General features: G+C 36.7%; 1 protein-coding gene across 1 annotated transcript in view; it reads right to left on the reverse strand.

Moving 5' to 3' along the window:
* jak3 (Janus kinase 3 (a protein tyrosine kinase, leukocyte)) overlaps positions 1-9,811 on the reverse strand; it is an 18,376-nt gene extending 8,565 nt beyond the window's left edge. Inside the window, exons 1-19 of the mRNA XM_035653161.1 lie at positions 9,697-9,811; positions 9,193-9,282; positions 8,300-8,506; positions 8,009-8,126; positions 7,618-7,735; positions 7,132-7,277; positions 6,632-6,935; positions 6,064-6,183; positions 5,768-5,925; positions 5,570-5,681; positions 4,958-5,138; positions 4,615-4,739; positions 4,164-4,295; positions 3,963-4,050; positions 2,837-2,961; positions 2,374-2,512; positions 1,862-2,013; positions 1,356-1,506; positions 854-981 (exon numbers count right to left, since the gene is read on the reverse strand). Coding sequence (XP_035509054.1) covers positions 854-981; positions 1,356-1,506; positions 1,862-2,013; positions 2,374-2,512; positions 2,837-2,961; positions 3,963-4,050; positions 4,164-4,295; positions 4,615-4,739; positions 4,958-5,138; positions 5,570-5,681; positions 5,768-5,925; positions 6,064-6,183; positions 6,632-6,935; positions 7,132-7,277; positions 7,618-7,735; positions 8,009-8,126; positions 8,300-8,498 — 2,496 coding nt within the window. The 5' untranslated portion in view covers positions 8,499-8,506; positions 9,193-9,282; positions 9,697-9,811. The remainder of the gene's footprint in view (positions 1-853; positions 982-1,355; positions 1,507-1,861; positions 2,014-2,373; positions 2,513-2,836; positions 2,962-3,962; positions 4,051-4,163; positions 4,296-4,614; positions 4,740-4,957; positions 5,139-5,569; positions 5,682-5,767; positions 5,926-6,063; positions 6,184-6,631; positions 6,936-7,131; positions 7,278-7,617; positions 7,736-8,008; positions 8,127-8,299; positions 8,507-9,192; positions 9,283-9,696) is intronic.
* Positions 9,812-17,459: the final 7,648 nt, after the last annotated feature.

A 17,459-nucleotide genomic window follows, 5' to 3' on the forward strand; every position in this document is an offset into this window, starting at 1 on the left:
TTTGCCAAACAAGGAGGCCCACTTTAGCCAACACCGCTTTCTCTGCCTCCCCAATAGGACCACGTATTAGACGAGTTTCTGGCCCCCTGTTTTGGCTCCCAAGGGGGCACTTGAGGGCAGTTTAGCGCGCGTTTTGGCGACCGCCCCCCCCCCGTGCACACCACTGTCCAGGGATATGATTGGACTGTTAAATTTTAAATCAGTATGGGCGTGATGACAAATGTAATGTAACTAATTATTTTATGGTGACCGTAACTGTAATATTATTACTGAAATGTATTAGTAATTATTGACACCACTAGTTACTGGGGAAAGCAATGTTACTGTAATATTATGACTAGTAATGAGTTACTGCCCAACACTGGTTTTGAGTCACTTAGTTGTCGGCACACCCAAAAGTGAAAAATATACCTAACCATACCATCAACATGTCATTGCATGGAACACTAGATTATGTGAGCCATTTAGAAGGTAAAAAGCATGGTTTGTTGTGCAAAGAGACAGCTTATCATAAAATAAGATATATCATATAAGGCACAGACAGTAGCTTTAGTTAATATGCTGTGCTGTTTTTGCTACACAATATTAATCTGTTCTGGTTTGTTCATTCATCAGTTTGTCCATAAACACAATGTCTTGGACACCGGTAATTAACTCTTAATGATAGTTAATGTGAGTCAGTGCTACATGGTGGCTTATTATATAATAATTATAATTTTCTATACACCATGGGCATACAAACAACGACCTAGCACTGTATCTCAGACAAAACTCTTCATTAAAGTGCACTGAGTGGCCCAAGGGGGGCAGCATTATGTACATGTTGTCTGTTGAGTATTGAGTGCAGACTTACTTTTCCCAGTAGGGAGATGTAGCGCAGGTGTCTCTCCTCAAACAATGCTTGGTCTGGTTGAGCGGGGCTGAGGGCCCTCAGCACAGGGCTCTGTGTTACGGGCTCAGTGGCATGTAGTATCACATAGTCTGCCATGAAACAAGAAAACTTGTCAGTAATAGCTTTTGTTTTCTGATGTAATTGAATAGCCTGATTCCAAAAATGCTCCCCATTTTTAGAAAGACTCAAACAAAAAACAGAGGGCCAAATTAGTTTGTGCAAATTGTGGGAAGTCAATTTTAGAGCAAACCACTTTGACATTGAAATCCTAAACAAAAGTATCACTTTTTATGAAGGTCACGTCTATAATTTATTATAGGCACATTTGTAAGACATTATAATGCATTTATGTGGCTTTATGAAACTCTTAATAAATGTCGGTAATCATGCAACTTACAATAAGGTTTATGAAGTGGTGATAACATACTACAAAGCAGTAGTGAGTAGTGACAAATATGATTACCTGAAGTGATCAGACTGTTGAGCTGACGGATAATACTGCGACAGGAAGGTCTGAAGGCTGCCTGGTAGTCCATACACTGACTGATCAGATCAGCGAGCTCAGTCCACGGGGACGGAGGCAGCTGCTGGGCGCTCTCATAAAACTTCCGCTTCTACAGAAAGCACATCAAAAGCTCACGTCATTCACTGTACCAAGGCTTTACTATAATCTTGATTTTATTTTCCTGCACATTGTCATTAATGTAAAATGTTGATTGCGTGCCTTCTCCTGTTTATAGTAATCTTAGTTTCTAGTATCTTTTAGTGAGATCATTTTACATTATTGAACTACAGTATGTATTTTATTTTATAATATCTGTTCATGCATCTTAACTGCAGATTTATTGACACTTTTATAGCTAGCAACACCGTGTTTGATTTCTTTTCCACAGGTTTGATCCCACAAGCACTTAACACCTCCAATGCATTTTCCTTTCCTTTAACTTATCAGAGAAGAAGTGGAAGTACCTGATCTAAATCCCAGCCTTGCAGCAAATTGATCCCACTGTTGAAGATCTCCCACACAGTAGCACCAAAGCTCCACTTATCACACTCCAGCGTCAGGTTGTCTGGAGCCTCCAGCACCTCAGGGGCCACCCAGGGGATCCTGTCTAGGATGACTTAAGCAACACACAGGCATCCATATTCACACCTAATGCGCAAAGACTAGGTATCATGTTTCGAAATGCGTTAATTTTATGTTGTAAAGTCTTATTCTAAATCAACATACTGTATACTGTATATGTATGTGGTAAACTGTAGGCAAGTTGATATACTACACTTGGTTATCTATTCATCTCTTTCTTGTATTATTTCAGTCTATTCACTCTTATCTGAGACTCTACTGGATTGATCTGTAGCCACAGTGCAACATCATTCATTAAATATCTTTCCTTTTCTCTCCTGAATATTATACACATTACAATAAATGGACCTGACGATGTTGGACATGGGGGATTTGAAACGCCTTCTTAATTTACCATTCTTGCCCAGCATGGCCACACTGATGCCCGGGTCACTCAGCTTGATGAAAGGAGAGCTGCCCTGAGACGGGTCACCTTCTCTGGCCAGCAGCAGATTTTTGGCACATATATTTCCATGAACAATGTTCTTCTCTTCCTACAAAACAGTTACACATCAATGTTGACTCATAATGTGCTGCACTGGTCAAATTTTCCAGACCCAAACTAAGTAGACAACATAAATTATTATTATTTTTTTTTTATCAAGGACCTCTACAATCCAACAACCACTTTTATTGGACATAAAAATTGCAATTTAATTGACATTTTTTTGTTTTATATCATGCACACACACACAGAGGAAACATACATTTGATATTTAAAGTGAATGACGTTTAACTAGCTAATCTTGCTGTTGATTGTGTTTTTGTCATTATTTTGTAAGATCTGGTAATGCTCTCCTTCAGAAAGTTTATCTTACCAGAAAGTTTAGGACAGACGCAAGCTGTTTGGCTACGTCAAGTTTCCAGCTCACTGACACAGATCTTCCTCTCTTCAAGTAAAGGTCAAGGGCGCCATACTCAACGAACTCCTGCACCATGATGTCTGTAAGGCACAGCGAGGTTTGTTTCTACAGCTGAACTTCAAACCAAACAGAGTCAGAAATACTCACCCACAGACAAGGGACTGAGTTGGGTCACATAAGGATTTAATGTGAATAGTTATTTTGCTCAATATGAAGGGAATGATTAAATGTTTCCATTCATTAATTCACTGATTCATTAATTCCTTCATTCAATTAATTGTATTTGTTGTTGTTTGGAGATACACAGAATTTTACAGGAACAGAGCCTGAAAAAAAAAACCTAGGGGGGCATGCTCCTCTGGGGGGATTTCTTTCCCATTTACGTCAGGTGAATGCAATATTTTTCAAGCCAGTTGAGATAATAGAATTCTAAAAAATCTGTACATTACTTGATAGTTATCCAAGAAAGAAAAAATCTTGAAGAGCCTACATCCTAATTTGTTTCTAATTGTTGTCCAACTGTCATCATCATGAATTGTGAAACATATTCTTTTTTAACCTACGCTGGAGTTCACAGAATGATTGTTGATGAATCTCCTAAATGTGAATCTGTATCATAATTCTGTAATAGATAGTGATATTTCCCCAGTAATAGAACTTTTGCTCAATTGATGTCACGGTCAAGTCAGAGAGATTGAGTGGAAATTACACAAAATTGAAGTTATATAAACCTAAAAGATTAGGGGCTTTTAAGAAAACATCTGGGGTTGAGGCCACTCCCCCGGCTGTAAATGCATTTTAATTGAGCAAAAGTTAACCAAATGCAATCTGATTTCAACTTCCCCTTGTACAAAATAATCTCAGAATAATCACAAATATTTATTTAACAGGACATTAACACATCTAAAAAACATAAAGCATATTAGCGTTATGAAGCTGATAAGAAAACAAAAATCAATGTTTAGAAAAACAAGTACAGTCTCATCTGCATAGAGTTAAACTTCAGTGGTTGCAATAGACTGAGGCCTATGATTTCCAGAAACAGTGCTTACAATCACAAGACAGTTTGGCTTTAACTTACTTTTTACACCATGAACACTGACGCCATATACATGGAGTAGGTGTTTGTGTGAAATCTGACTCATCAAGCTGGCAGCTTCAAAAAATGACTGAGATAAGGAAAAGACAAGAAAACAACACAAGAATATTGTAAAACAATGTGTACAATGTAAAACTTACTGTGGAATCTGGATGAACAATCCATAAATCTGAATAAACCCACCTCCCAGCAGTTTTTGTGAACAACATTAAGCTCTTTCAGGAACACTTCTGTGACGTGTTTCTCCCCATCATGGATGTCTTTTTTGTAGCCTTTGAAAATAAGAGTGAAGGATCCCTTTCCAAGGCTTTCACCCTTATGGGAAAATACATACAAAGCTACGTTAAAGTTTTATCCATCCATAAATAACATTTTAAGTACCTTTCGTATTAGTTTTACTACAGTATCACAGTATTTCTTGCATAATAGTAGTTATAATGATGGTTGGATTGGCTGGAGCAACAGGGGTAATACAGCAGTAGAAGAACTGGAAGGGGAGTAGTAAAATAATGTTAATACCAAAAGGTAGAATAATACTATTAATAAAGACCACTTATATCAATACTATAGTATTGATATTAGCGGTACTATAGTAACTGTCCTGGTACAGTTGGTATTATGACTACACACTCACCCATTCCAGGTCTCCATATTTGATCATGTGGAACTGGATATGACTGAATTTGTTCCTTTCAGGTGTTGGGGACCCTTGAGCTTCTACAGAGCTGATGTTGCGTATGATGATCATATTTGTGAGCTCTGTAGGAACAGCAAAAAACATGCTTATTGTCATAATACCTATGAAAGTTGCAAATATGAAGGCACATATCTCAGTTCAAGCTAGAAATTGAGGTATTATAAATACATTATTGATACATTATTATTAGTGAGAGACAGTAAGTTCATATATCCTAGTAAAGAGTCTTTCTGTGTCTTTGATGCTATTCAGAATAATAATAGTACTTCAGCATATATACCTTTGGGTCGGGGTGGACAGCAGTGGTCCAACATGACAGGTACTTCAGCCAGTAGCAGCTTGTTGTGTTGGTAATGGCTGGTGAGTGCTTTCAAACTGGAAAATAATTTCTGGACACCAGGAAGACTGTACTGCTCATTCTTGATAATGAGACAGTCTTTATAATCAAGTCCAAGTGGAGTCTGCAGAAATATAAATTGTACATGGAAACAACACTGAAGAGGCTGTAATAAAAACCTTGAGTTTATCTTTAAAAAGTAGATTCAGAAAATAGCTTCTGTTCAAAGGTTGTGAGTGCATAAATGTAAGTGACATGGGAATGACTTTTGCACACATTTGAGTATGCAGACACTTCGCTCACAAGTTATGTTCTGTTCAGATACAGTACAATCTCATCAGTTAAACTTTAATGATTGCAACAGACTAAGACTACCTATGATTTCCAGAAACAGTGCTTACAATCATAATCTTTTTAAATTTACACATCACTGCAACACTATTAGGCTTGTCATAGGCTAAAACAATTAAAAGGCATATTTTTACTACTCTTCCAAGTAAATTCTAAATCCGTCTTTTTCAATGTCTACTATGTTTCTTCAACAAGAACTTTTACCTGAACACAAACAGTGAGGAAGAAGTTATCATAGTTCTTGGGACTTTGTCGCAGAAGGAACGTACCACCTTTAAATCCTGACTTTTTCAGCTTGTTCACTGCAAACTCTGATCTGATAAAACAAGATATGAAGGAAATATCTAAAACAGGTGCATGTGAATGGTGGTATTAAATTCAGTATTTATATAAATGTCTTACATGATTGGGCCATGACAATGGTTTTTTAACCCCTCCAGAAGACTTGGAGGAGCAATGTCTTGAATGAAGTAGTGGCTAGAGTCTGTGGTCAGTCTGAAGTAGCCGTCAACAAGTGACACAAATGAAAGTGCTTCCTTGAGACTCTGAAACTTGGCTTCCTGTAGTGCAAATCAAGGATAAATAAAGATGCATATGGTGCATTAAATAAAACCAGTAAAATCTGAAATAAATACATTGTCAATAAATGTATAAATAATGATTTGGCAAGTGTTGATTGTAAGATATATGTCCCTTACCAAGCAAATGTCATCTTTGCGGGTTATGGTTACCATCCTGCTGTCTTGAAGAACCTGCTCATGGCTTAACCTTTTTATACTGATGTCGATGATTTCTTTAAAATCACAGAAGGTCTGCCACTACAAAAGAAGAAGAAGAAGAAGAAGAAGAAGAAGAAGAAAAGATTCAAGAACATCTCTAAACTCAGGGATGTGGATTATAACCACTGGAGCATGTAGGGATATATTTTGAATATGGAGCTAAGTAAAAAATGGAAGGCTCAAAGAGTTTTGACAAAGTGATCTAGATCTAACTAATCAAGACCTTATCACAAAACAAATCAATGCAGTTGACAAGGAAAATACTGCAGGCCTGTGTCATTACGTGAGCTGGGGCTACTGGATTCTTAGTGAAAGATCTGGTAGGATGGGAGAAACCTTTGGTTTGGTAGACAGTACTTTCCAGCAGCAGAAAGAAGCATGGCCAGGCAGATTGTTGCTGAAAGTAGCAGGGCTTTCGTCTGGTGGAATGAAAGAACTAACCACTATGCCTCACTGTCACACAAATGTGAGTTAAGCTTGTTCTCACCTCAGCACCATCAGGATGACAACTTCCACTGGTTTGAATTCCAGTTTCCCCAGTGACCCGCACAAGGGAGAAAGTTGCCTTCAAATGGGAGGAAGAAGAATTCACTTGGAAGGTTTCGCTTCCTAGTGAAGGTTCAATGCCAGCCAGTTCAATCAGGTATTTGAGCTTCAAGCTGTACTCATCTACTGAGCAGTTGCCAAGCTTCTTTAAGAAACGCTTGAGGGTGTTTCGTATGCGATAACGATCCAGGCGGTTTCGTTTCTGGATTTCATGGCGATGTGACTTAGGAAGGCACGATTTGTAGCTGAAAGAGGAAGAGTATAAAATTGATTGTAATGACTGCAAACTACAGCTAATATAATAAATAATTTGAAATTGAGTTAAGAACATCATTCTATTTCTAAAAGAGAAAACCTAATTCTACAAAGTTATAGGTTCTTTAAATTTTAACTGCTGAGGTACAGTTTGGGCAAAATAAAACCTTATCTAAATGTAAATACCTGACAGTCTTGCAGAGCTCTCTTACACTCTGATGGCGCTCTTTAGCCATTCTCCACAAGTCCAGCACTGCAAGGCCGAGGCACTCCTCTTGGGCACTCAAAGGTGGAGACACTCCTGCTTCACTGGCAATAAAGTCGCTTCGCAACTATGAACCAAAAGAAGTCATTGATGGACAGTCTTTAATATATTGACAATGCATGTGACTATTTCTGGCTTTTAACTGTCTGACACCATATTCAAAACAAGAAACACACAGAATTTTGGATAACTACTAGAAAACATTGAGAATGTTTACTGGTAAGGATAACTATGTAGATGGGATGAGTTAAAACATAATTTACATTTCAGACCTTTTGGTAGTTAATTAACGTGATCATTCTTTTAGGAGATGTTTTGAACCACTAAATTTAAATAATAATATACCCTGAAATTACATATCTCAGTGAGTCTATAAATTACATTTTTTGAAATATCTTATACTTTACCTGAGCAAAAAGGTAATCAATAGCACTGTAGTCAAGCACTGGACTCATTCTGTCTTGGGTCAGACTGTAGCGGTACGATGTTCTCGGCCCTTGTCCAAACCAGTTTCCAAAGAAAAACCTGCATAACCCAAATAAGACCATTATTATTATAAACTACTAAATTAACTTCTCTACTCTGCTGGTTTGAACATGATCATTTAGTAACAAAATCATGGTCTTCCAAAAAATTGGATAATTCACATGACTTCAAGTAGCACAGCTAAAGCTATTATTATCTCTGAACTTTCATTATTTGTGTCTAGCTGTTTTTATTATTTACAGGTTAGCTAGTCACATCCTATTCCTAAACCACACTATTACATAAATGATTCTTCTGTTATTTTTCACCTACCTCACTCTAAAGTGTACTTGTAAGTTTTCTTCTGTGTTGAACATGTGTGATGGAGGATACCAAAATGAAAGATCGGCAGATGCCAAACCAAAAAGACTTTGGTACACTGGTAAGATTCCTGAAGAAAGAGATCACATATATCATCTTAGCATGAATGACCAGCTGATGTTATAATGGCCTACCCAACAGTTCTGAGATGTATTAAGATGTAATATGACGCAGTTTATTTTACACACAAACTTTGGTATTAGTCCTGAGAAGCATTTAGTCAGACTCACAACTTGATCTTACCACATTTTATGCCTGCTTGGATGCAGACATTTTCAGCAGAGATTTGGCCAGATGATATATGTATTGTTGTTGCTTCCTTTGTGGTTGGGAAGAAGTAGAGGTGTACTTGTAAACTGGGACCAGTGCTAGAACTGGACCTCTGGCTACCTCCTCGGTCTCTGATCACCAGAGGGGCCAACTCCTCCTCACTGAGATCCATGGGTACTTCTGAGGACCAAATCAGCAGACTTATTTTCAGACAGGAAACTGATTTGGAAACCGGTTTGAAATGCAAATTAAGTTGTTGGATTATCTTGAAAAATATCTATTTTATGGTAATGCTTCTTGATCCATTGCCTAATTTTAATTAAAAAATCCAAAAGTTCAGGAAAATAAACAAATATTTGGATTGTAGTTTGTTAAAGTTGCATTTGGAAAATCACCTTTGGACCTCTGTAGCTCATTTTCCTTTGTCTTCATATTAAATATACTAAAAACACATTCTCTCTAAAATATCCCAAATTACTCTCTGTAAGAAGTTGGCAATAAAAAAGTCAATTATAGTCATTAGAATAATTTCAACTAGAAAAACCTAAAGCTGTGCACAGGGATTCATTTAATCATTATCTAACCATGGCAGGTTTGCTGAACTGATACAAATTCATGTAGTTTTTGTTGCACAACCACTTGCAGTTACTAAGATAAGGACAAGTGATTCAGAGTAATTCTTCCCACCAAAACTTTACCAGCAAGCCAAAGAAATTCCATTCATCTCAGCACAAACTCAGATTATTACTATTATGGCACATATTATAACATTTACATGTGTATAAATGTCATATCATTTAAGTATAAAACTTTGTTTATTTATATGCTAAAGTTTGTGTGTTATCACATGTGAGAAAAATTCCTACCTTCACTCTGAATGATGTTTTGAAATGTCAAATGTAGATTCGTGGGGATTCCCAGTATCAGAGGAAACTTCTCACCATGTTCGGCTGTAGCTGAATAAGCAACACAGTACATAAGATACATAATTGATACATAAATACATACATCGTTCCAAATTGTTTACACAAAAACTTTATTTACTTTCATAACAATACATACTTTTTACTTTGCAAATGATTATTAACATAAACACAATTTAAATAAGAATTATCATTATAATCTATTACAATGTACAGCTTTATAAAATAGTTGGTGAACATCAAATCGTTGTCACAGCCAGTAAAAGATGAATAGAAGTTGAAAAGGTATCTACAGAAGGAGCACATTTATTTAATTTGCATTGTGGGTCTTGTCGATAGAAACTAAACTCCGGTATTTCTTAAAACAGCACAAGAGCTTTACACTTACAGATTTCAGAGCTAAAGATGAATATTACATGTTATCGAAGGAATTCATTGCCGTGTTACCTTTACATTTGTACGGCAGAAGTCCATATCTCGATCATTTGTTCATGTAAATGAGGACTTTCTTCTTTTACCATCTGCGTTTACGTTGTGTGTGTGTGTTGACAGGAAGTTCAATAGGATTTCCTGATTTAGACAAGCATATGCCACACAAACGACAGTTTCTTGTCATATCTGTATTCATCCCACTGACTGATGACACAGTTACAAATACATTCAAAATATTTAACAAAATACACCACTTCTCAGAATAATTGGGTTCTAAACATCAGGGTGTATATTTTGCCATTGTTCCCACATGTCTGTTGATTAAATAAAGAGCTTCATTTATTACAAAATGCTACACATCAGTTTTGAGAGAATGTGATATGGAAGATGCTAAAAAATGTGTTAAAATGAATTCCTTCAAATTCTGGATGAAGCAGGTTTTTGCCTTGTTAGCAGCAGCTCTATGAGAGGCTGGAAGATATGTCAACAAAAGCTGATGAGATGGAATTATGTATTGGTATTTATGGTTTTAATGCCTTTTGTGCCTCAATTATGTGAAGAACTCTGTTAAAAGTCTAACTGTGGTCCATTAAAATCTTTAAAAAGCCAAATATACCTGTATTTTGCTGTAGATGTTTATGACGACCAGAGGATGATTTTTTAATGTTTTCTTAACCACATTCAGTCATGCCATGAAATTTACTGACCAACATTTATGTGGTGGTTGAACCTTTTTAATGTTAGGTATTTGTTTTCCTGTACAATAAAATATCAGCAAGATCATCATAATCATATTTACATATCTCATAAACTTCTTTAAGATTGACATTAAATTAGCAAAACCCTTATATGCATAAACTTATTCCATTTGAATGACCTTTCCTTCAACTCTACCCTCAGAAAAAACCTTTTGATTTTAACCCCATTACAAGAAAGCTTGGACGTCACAGCCACCATGGGCTACTGGTGAAGCTTTAGGTGGAGGTTTCATTTTGAATGACAGGTTGGTTAAGAATGAAATCTTCATCGACTTCTTGATGGGAATTTGGGGGAGAAATCAGTGTGCAAAACACACACACTTCTATCATGTGCAGGAGTCCAAAAAATACTGTTCTACAATCTTATGAGTCCTTGTTTAAAGCCAGTGAACAGAGACAGCAAGTTAAAGTAGTATAGGCATAAGCTTTGTTAAAACATATAAGGCAGCAAGCACAGTCAAAATGAAAGAAAGTCTTCCTACTAAATAGTGATAGCAAATGCAGTTGTGCGCAGAACCTTGCCTGACATTACAGGAAAAGAGAAACCAGCTGACAACTGCGGTTCCCCTTTTCAGCAGTGAGGGCTGTCGCAACTTCCTGTCAGAAAACCACATAGTTTATGCTACATTTTAATGTTTGATACATGTTCGTTTAATTACAGATATTTCTTATCCATGTTATTCTAGGCTTTTGTCCCATTTCTTGTGATTATGTTTTTATTTTTCTGTATTTGTATATCTTCAAGGAACACATTCAATAATAGTTTTGGTAAACATATTTAAATGATACATCTACAGTTTTTCTTATATCACAAACTAAACCCAACTTCCATATAAACCTTTTTTTAACCCACTTTTCCTCTGTCTATTGGTACGCTGAGAAAATGTTTAGTTATAATTGACTAAAATTCCGGCTGAGATTTAGATCAATGATGAGCATGATAACACAACACAGAAGAAGAACATTTAGGTGTGTTTTGGTAAAAATATGATTCTAAGGCATTGAGCATACTGATGGACCATGCAGGAGTTAATTATTGGATAATTGGAGTAGTTTGAGATGTTTCTTCTTTTTTTTCTACCATGAAAATACATCACAACTGGAATCTATCTAAGTTTAACTTTTACTGTAGGTCAGATTAGCTTTGAATAAACACACAGTGTGTCTGTCAGAAAGAAGGGGGAAGTGAAGCCTAACAGCCCTTTAGGCATCTCAGGAAGTAGGATTGTTGAGGATTTATTATTTGAACAATGTTTGACCTCACATTACCTCACATAACAAATCCCTTTGTTTGTAACAGCCAGCCGTGGGAAGGTCACAACAATCTGAGTTTACTTTCTTTTCATTGGCAGCCTGTTAGATCTGTTTGGAATTCACATTTTTCCTTTCCTTTTACTTGCTGTGAAGGTCATCTTAGTTTTTATGGTCATGAATTCTTAATGTTTTTCTGTATTAAATCAAAGGCAGAAAAGACCCCACTATACCATGACATCTACATGCTTGAAAATATCCTTCAGGTGTCCGATATCCATATAAAAGGTTCTGGAAAAAGCAACTTTTAATCCTCTGTCACCACCACGAGTTAAAATGACTGACTAATTAATTAGTTAATTCCACAAGTGTATTCAATATGAATCATATTGTCAGTTTTTACCTCTCTATGCTGGTTTCTTTTTGGTTAAACTTTCATTGATTTTAAGATTTAACACCCCTCCACTTTGACCTTATGTAACAGAACCTGTAAGATCTCTCATAACAGTATACTTGTGGTTGTTTCAAGGTCCAGAATAAAGACCAAAGATAATGGAGGTTTTACAGTCAAAGACTCAGAGCTTTAAATAATTCTCATAGAGGCATTCAGGCCAAGAAAATCAGTTTCATAATTTAAATCACTTCTTAAAAACTACATCAGCAATCAGGTTGAAGATTTTGGACTGAAGTCTGATATCTTTGATTTAATTAGCCAACAGATAAAATAGCTTATGTGTATACTGTATGATCTTTAACCTTTATTTCAGAAAATGTACTTTTATAGTCTTGTTTTGTGGATTTTACTTTTTTTCAGTTTTATGATTTACTTTATTTGATCTAGTGACTGCTTGCACTTCCAATTGTGTTATGTCATGATGGGTGTGGACAGTGACGCAGCAATGCATGTGTTATACCTTATGGTCTGTACTCCAGTACATAACCCTAAAAATGGCCTATTGTACTTCTTACATTTGTTTTTTTTACAGATTAACTCTTCCTCCCTACTTGCAGTCTTTCTCTAAACTAAAAGTCTCTAAACTAAGCTAACTGGCTGCTGGCTGTAGCCTTATGGGACTAATATGGGAGTAGTACCTATCTTCTCATCTGTCTGCTATAAAGCAAGTAAGGGTATTTCCCAAAATGTTGAACTATTCCTTTTGTATCTATGGAGCAAACAGGTTTAGAAAGTAAGTAAAAAGTAAAGTGAAAAATGGAAGGACACAAGATCAGATTAGTGTTGTGCAAATTCAAACTCACAGATAAGTGTGAGATTAAAGTCATATATTAAAATGAACTAGCATGCATAGTTCACAATTCTGAACTTTGAACTTAGGTCACACTCTCAAAAAAGGAGCTACTTCTTGTTCATTTCTTCTGTTTTAATTTCCTTGTTCAACAGTGTCTGTACCAACCCATTCGACGAGTTGGGAATGAGAGGTTGTCTGTATCTGCCTTCTCAAACATACATCCTGGATGACTGTCAACCAGGAACTACTCTAATGAACAATGGCTTTTGACCATGATCTCCTACGATGTAGTTGTTGTTGGTAACCATTTCTTGGGTGGAGCAACTCTGCTGCTGTTGGCCTGTGGTTTTATCTTTTGTCAAGAAATTTTTGTGATTCACTCACATATATTTCCCAAGACTGGTCAGATGCTTCAACTCAGTGTGTTGTTTCAAATTCATTGAGGATGTGGCTGTCAGTCAGACTTGATTTTCAGACCTGGTGGATAAAATTCACATAAAAAGATATTTTTTAGAATATTTCTGTTGAGCTCTGTACTGATTTGTTCATAAAGGTCCTTCAAATATTCACATTAACTGGCTTCAGCGTAACCGGTAGCTGTGACTGAATTCCCAGTTGCACTAGCCAAGCTACTATGCTGGCATTCCAAGTACCCCCAGATTCTTAGTCGCAGATGTGGTGTTAAGAGAAAATGTGAAATGAGGTTATGTCTTTTGGCTGATGCCTCAATAGCCAAAATCTTTGTTTTCTCTATTTAGTGATTTCTGAAAGGGAATTTACAAGACTGTGGACGAAGCTCAGATCATCAGGTGAAGCTAAGATGCAGAGTTGTGTGTCATCTGCATGGATGATATAGATGAAAGGACCTGCAGGCAAGGGTGTAGTTTCACTTTATAACTCCAGGTTGACTGACACAATTCAGATGAGAGAAGAGTGGAGTGGATCAAAATATTCACTATTCAAATAGTCACTGTGCAGATTCTTTCAAGTGAAGTTGTACACTGATCAGCCATAACATTATAACCACTGACAGGTGAATAACATTGATTATCTTGTTATCATAGCACCTGTGAGTGGGTGGGATATATTTGGCAGCAAGTGAACATTTTGTCGCCAAGTTGATGTGTGAGCGACTTTGGCAAGGGCCAAACTGTGATGGCCGGCTGGGTCAGAGCATCTCTAAAAGTATAGCACATGTGGGGAGTTCCCGTCATGGGCGGTCAAAGCTCATTGATGTACGTGGCGAGCCAAGGCTGGCCCGTGTGGTCAGATCAAACATATGAGGTACTCCATGGGGCTTTTAAAATGTCTCACTTTTCTTATTTTAAGCGGTGCAACTGAATTAACGGTGGTGCTTAACCTTGAGCAAAAACTGTTGAGCTATTAATGTGTAGCTTAGCAAGATTTAACCAAGTTGGATTACCGAAATCCATGAGCACTTTGTTGGTCAGACAAAATAATGCATTTGTAGTTATTGATATGAAATTGATTTTCCACTATTTTTTTACATTTTAAAGACTGAGTAATACAGAAATAAATCAGCAGATTCATAAATATTTGACTTGCATACAGTAATGATTATAGGCGTAATATGTAATAAGAACACTGTACGCCTTGATTTTAAAAACTATTATCTGGCAGCACGGGTGCAGTTTATTAGAACTTGGATGAAGGAAAGACCCAGCATTTTAACTGGAATCAGACAAAACATTTTACCAATAGAAGTGGAATTCATTGGAAAGTTTATCAGTGACTAAGGAGTTGAAAAAAGAACTCTCTCCCTGCTGGTGTACTCTTGGAAAATTAAACTCAAATTGCTTCAAGGTGCTGGAGCTACTGTGGACTAATGCCAGCCTTTCTTACATATTATAGCTATGCCCAGTATTAAAACCACTGTTATTTCATTAAAAGTCAATATATATATATATATACATCATTATAAAAAAGGTGAATTATGATGATGTCATGCTGTATAGTCCCTTATTTCTATTACTGTTTCGCAATCCACTTTAATTTGATAGCAGGCTACTTGTGTCATTATTATATATTTACCTTTAGACTGTATTATTGCTAGTATCTTAAATAATTCCGATGTAACTTATTATTTAGTTATCACTTTAAAATATTGGTATTGGATTTATATAGGATGCTTACATTATCTGTTCTTTGCCTGTAATTTATATGAAATGAGTTTGTATCATGAAAAACAAACTACATCCATGCATGACAAAAATCATGACTCGTCCCACTTTTAACACACTCAGTAATCAGATTATTGCTGAGTAATAATCACTCCCTTATTCTCCACTCTTCCCCACCTTCACCTTTCATAAGCACATAAACAAACACACAGACGCACACACAGACGCACACACAGACACACACACCACACACACACACACCTACACTACACTCCTATCCCTCTCTCTCTCTCAACACATCACACACACACAACACACCACCACACACACACACACACACACACACAGGGATTGTGTGCTGCAGAAAGTACTTTCATTCTCCAGCAGGTCTACATTCCTCAACAGCCACTTGACTATCTTTTTCTTTTTGGTCACGCACTGTAAACTTCCTACTAGAATCCCCTCACCACACTCACCTGAGCGTTTTTTTTTTTTTTCTGGAGGAAAGATAATTTTGACCGTGCACACACGCCTCACGCACACACGCAGGTTAAAGAAGTTTTATGAAGGTGAAGCAGCTGCTGAGGACTGAAGACGGCTGTCAGCACATTCCTCTTTCACCGACTTGAAGCAGAACTGAATGGACAAGTACTGGTGAGTTTTTTTTTTAACCTTTTAATTCAACTCTCTGATTTGAAAAACAAGATGCAATATTAATCATCTGCAGCAGATAACTTTCAGAGTGAGTGGATACTTCAGGGACAATTATGTTTGTGTCTGTCTGGCTTTTGCAGAATCCCAATCAACTATGAATCAGACACATTTATAGAGGTCATGCAGATAGATATTATTCACAATCATGTACAAGGATATTGTGGTAGAAGCACAGACTTAGAGCATTATTTAAATTTTTTTCCAAAGTAAATTTGAACACTAGAGGTCGACTGATTTTTCAATGGCTGATGCCCATATTTAGAAAGCAGGGCTGCCGATGGCCGATATAATAAGCCAATATCAAAACAAAGAAATGCCATGTATAATTCTATTCTATATGAAATCCAGGCAAACGGGATGTTTACCACACCACACTATAACTCTTTATAACTACACATTCAGCATTTGTCAACAGCCCATTTGAGCATCTGTCTGCAGGTCCAGTTACGGTAAGATACACACACACCAGCGGTAAGTTTAGGGAAAGATTGTGGTCATTGTTAATCCTGTGGAAAGATTTGTTTAAAGAAAGAATTAATTAATTAATCAATATACTGATTGCATTGTTTCCTTTGATTGTGGGTAGGAGACACAAACTCTGACCTTCACTCCGAACTCCTTGCAGTAGTGTCAGACTATCTATCTATCTATTTGCACTAATATAAAAGGTGTATATATAAAAGTGTCTTATAATAAAAGACACTTTGTGTTAAACATTGACACATTTATTTTTGTCCCCAAGGTAGGTAATTAAAAAACTGCATAGGTCAGCAGCAACATATACATTGTTAATCTGAAAAATGTAACTGATTCAAAGTTCATGTCAACATACAATATGTAAAAAAAAAAGGCTTTAATCTGCCGATCATCTTGGCTGACAAAATGCTAAAACAAGCAAGTCAACACAGCACCAGTCAAAAATGAATGAATGGATAATTGTGAAATCTCCAGTCAAGTACTCAAATGTAGTGAAGCAGTGATCGTTCTGCGACAACAAACTTGCGAGAATTAGTTGTTTGTTATCATAGTTGTTATCACACTGTGTTACAACTAACCCCGCTGTGTGGAGTTTTTCTCAAGCCTAGCTATTTGCTATGAGCTGGTTACATGTTTCATAACTGTGATATGTTTTAGGCAACAAGACGGTTTTTACAATATTATAAGGTTGGATTCCCTCGACTTAGGATAAATAAATTTACTTATTAAAAAAAACACTCTTTGCCAATTATCTCCACAAAAAACACTGCTGCACTCATTTTCAAATGTAGTTTATGCTAACTTTTTGCTGAACCGTACTTTGTATTTTTCTATTTTGGTGCAGTTATTTGGACTTTTACTTTAGAAGCATCAATGGAGTGTAATGTTTACCTTGATTTGACACACTGACAGTCCGCACATACTGGACAATTAGTCTTTCTGAGCCATTAGCTCAGATACAACACAGCCGTTAGTCAATGTGCTTCGAGTGATTGTAAAATCTCCAGCGGACGCTTTTTGATTCCAGTACAGACACAGGAGAGAGCCTGGCAGCAGCTGCTCATAAGCTCTGACTACAAGCTCGCTATTTCTGCTACACCGCTGTTCAGTCTGTCAATTACTCTGGTCGGTGTCAATGATGCATTTTTAAATTTGCAGCATTCATTAACAATGTGCCTTGTGTCTCCATC

This window comes from Morone saxatilis, unplaced genomic scaffold, assembly GCF_004916995.1.
Source record: "Morone saxatilis isolate NCDOM2014 unplaced genomic scaffold, NCSU_SB_2.0 Contig12, whole genome shotgun sequence".
NCBI classification, from domain to species: Eukaryota; Metazoa; Chordata; class Actinopteri; family Moronidae; genus Morone; species Morone saxatilis.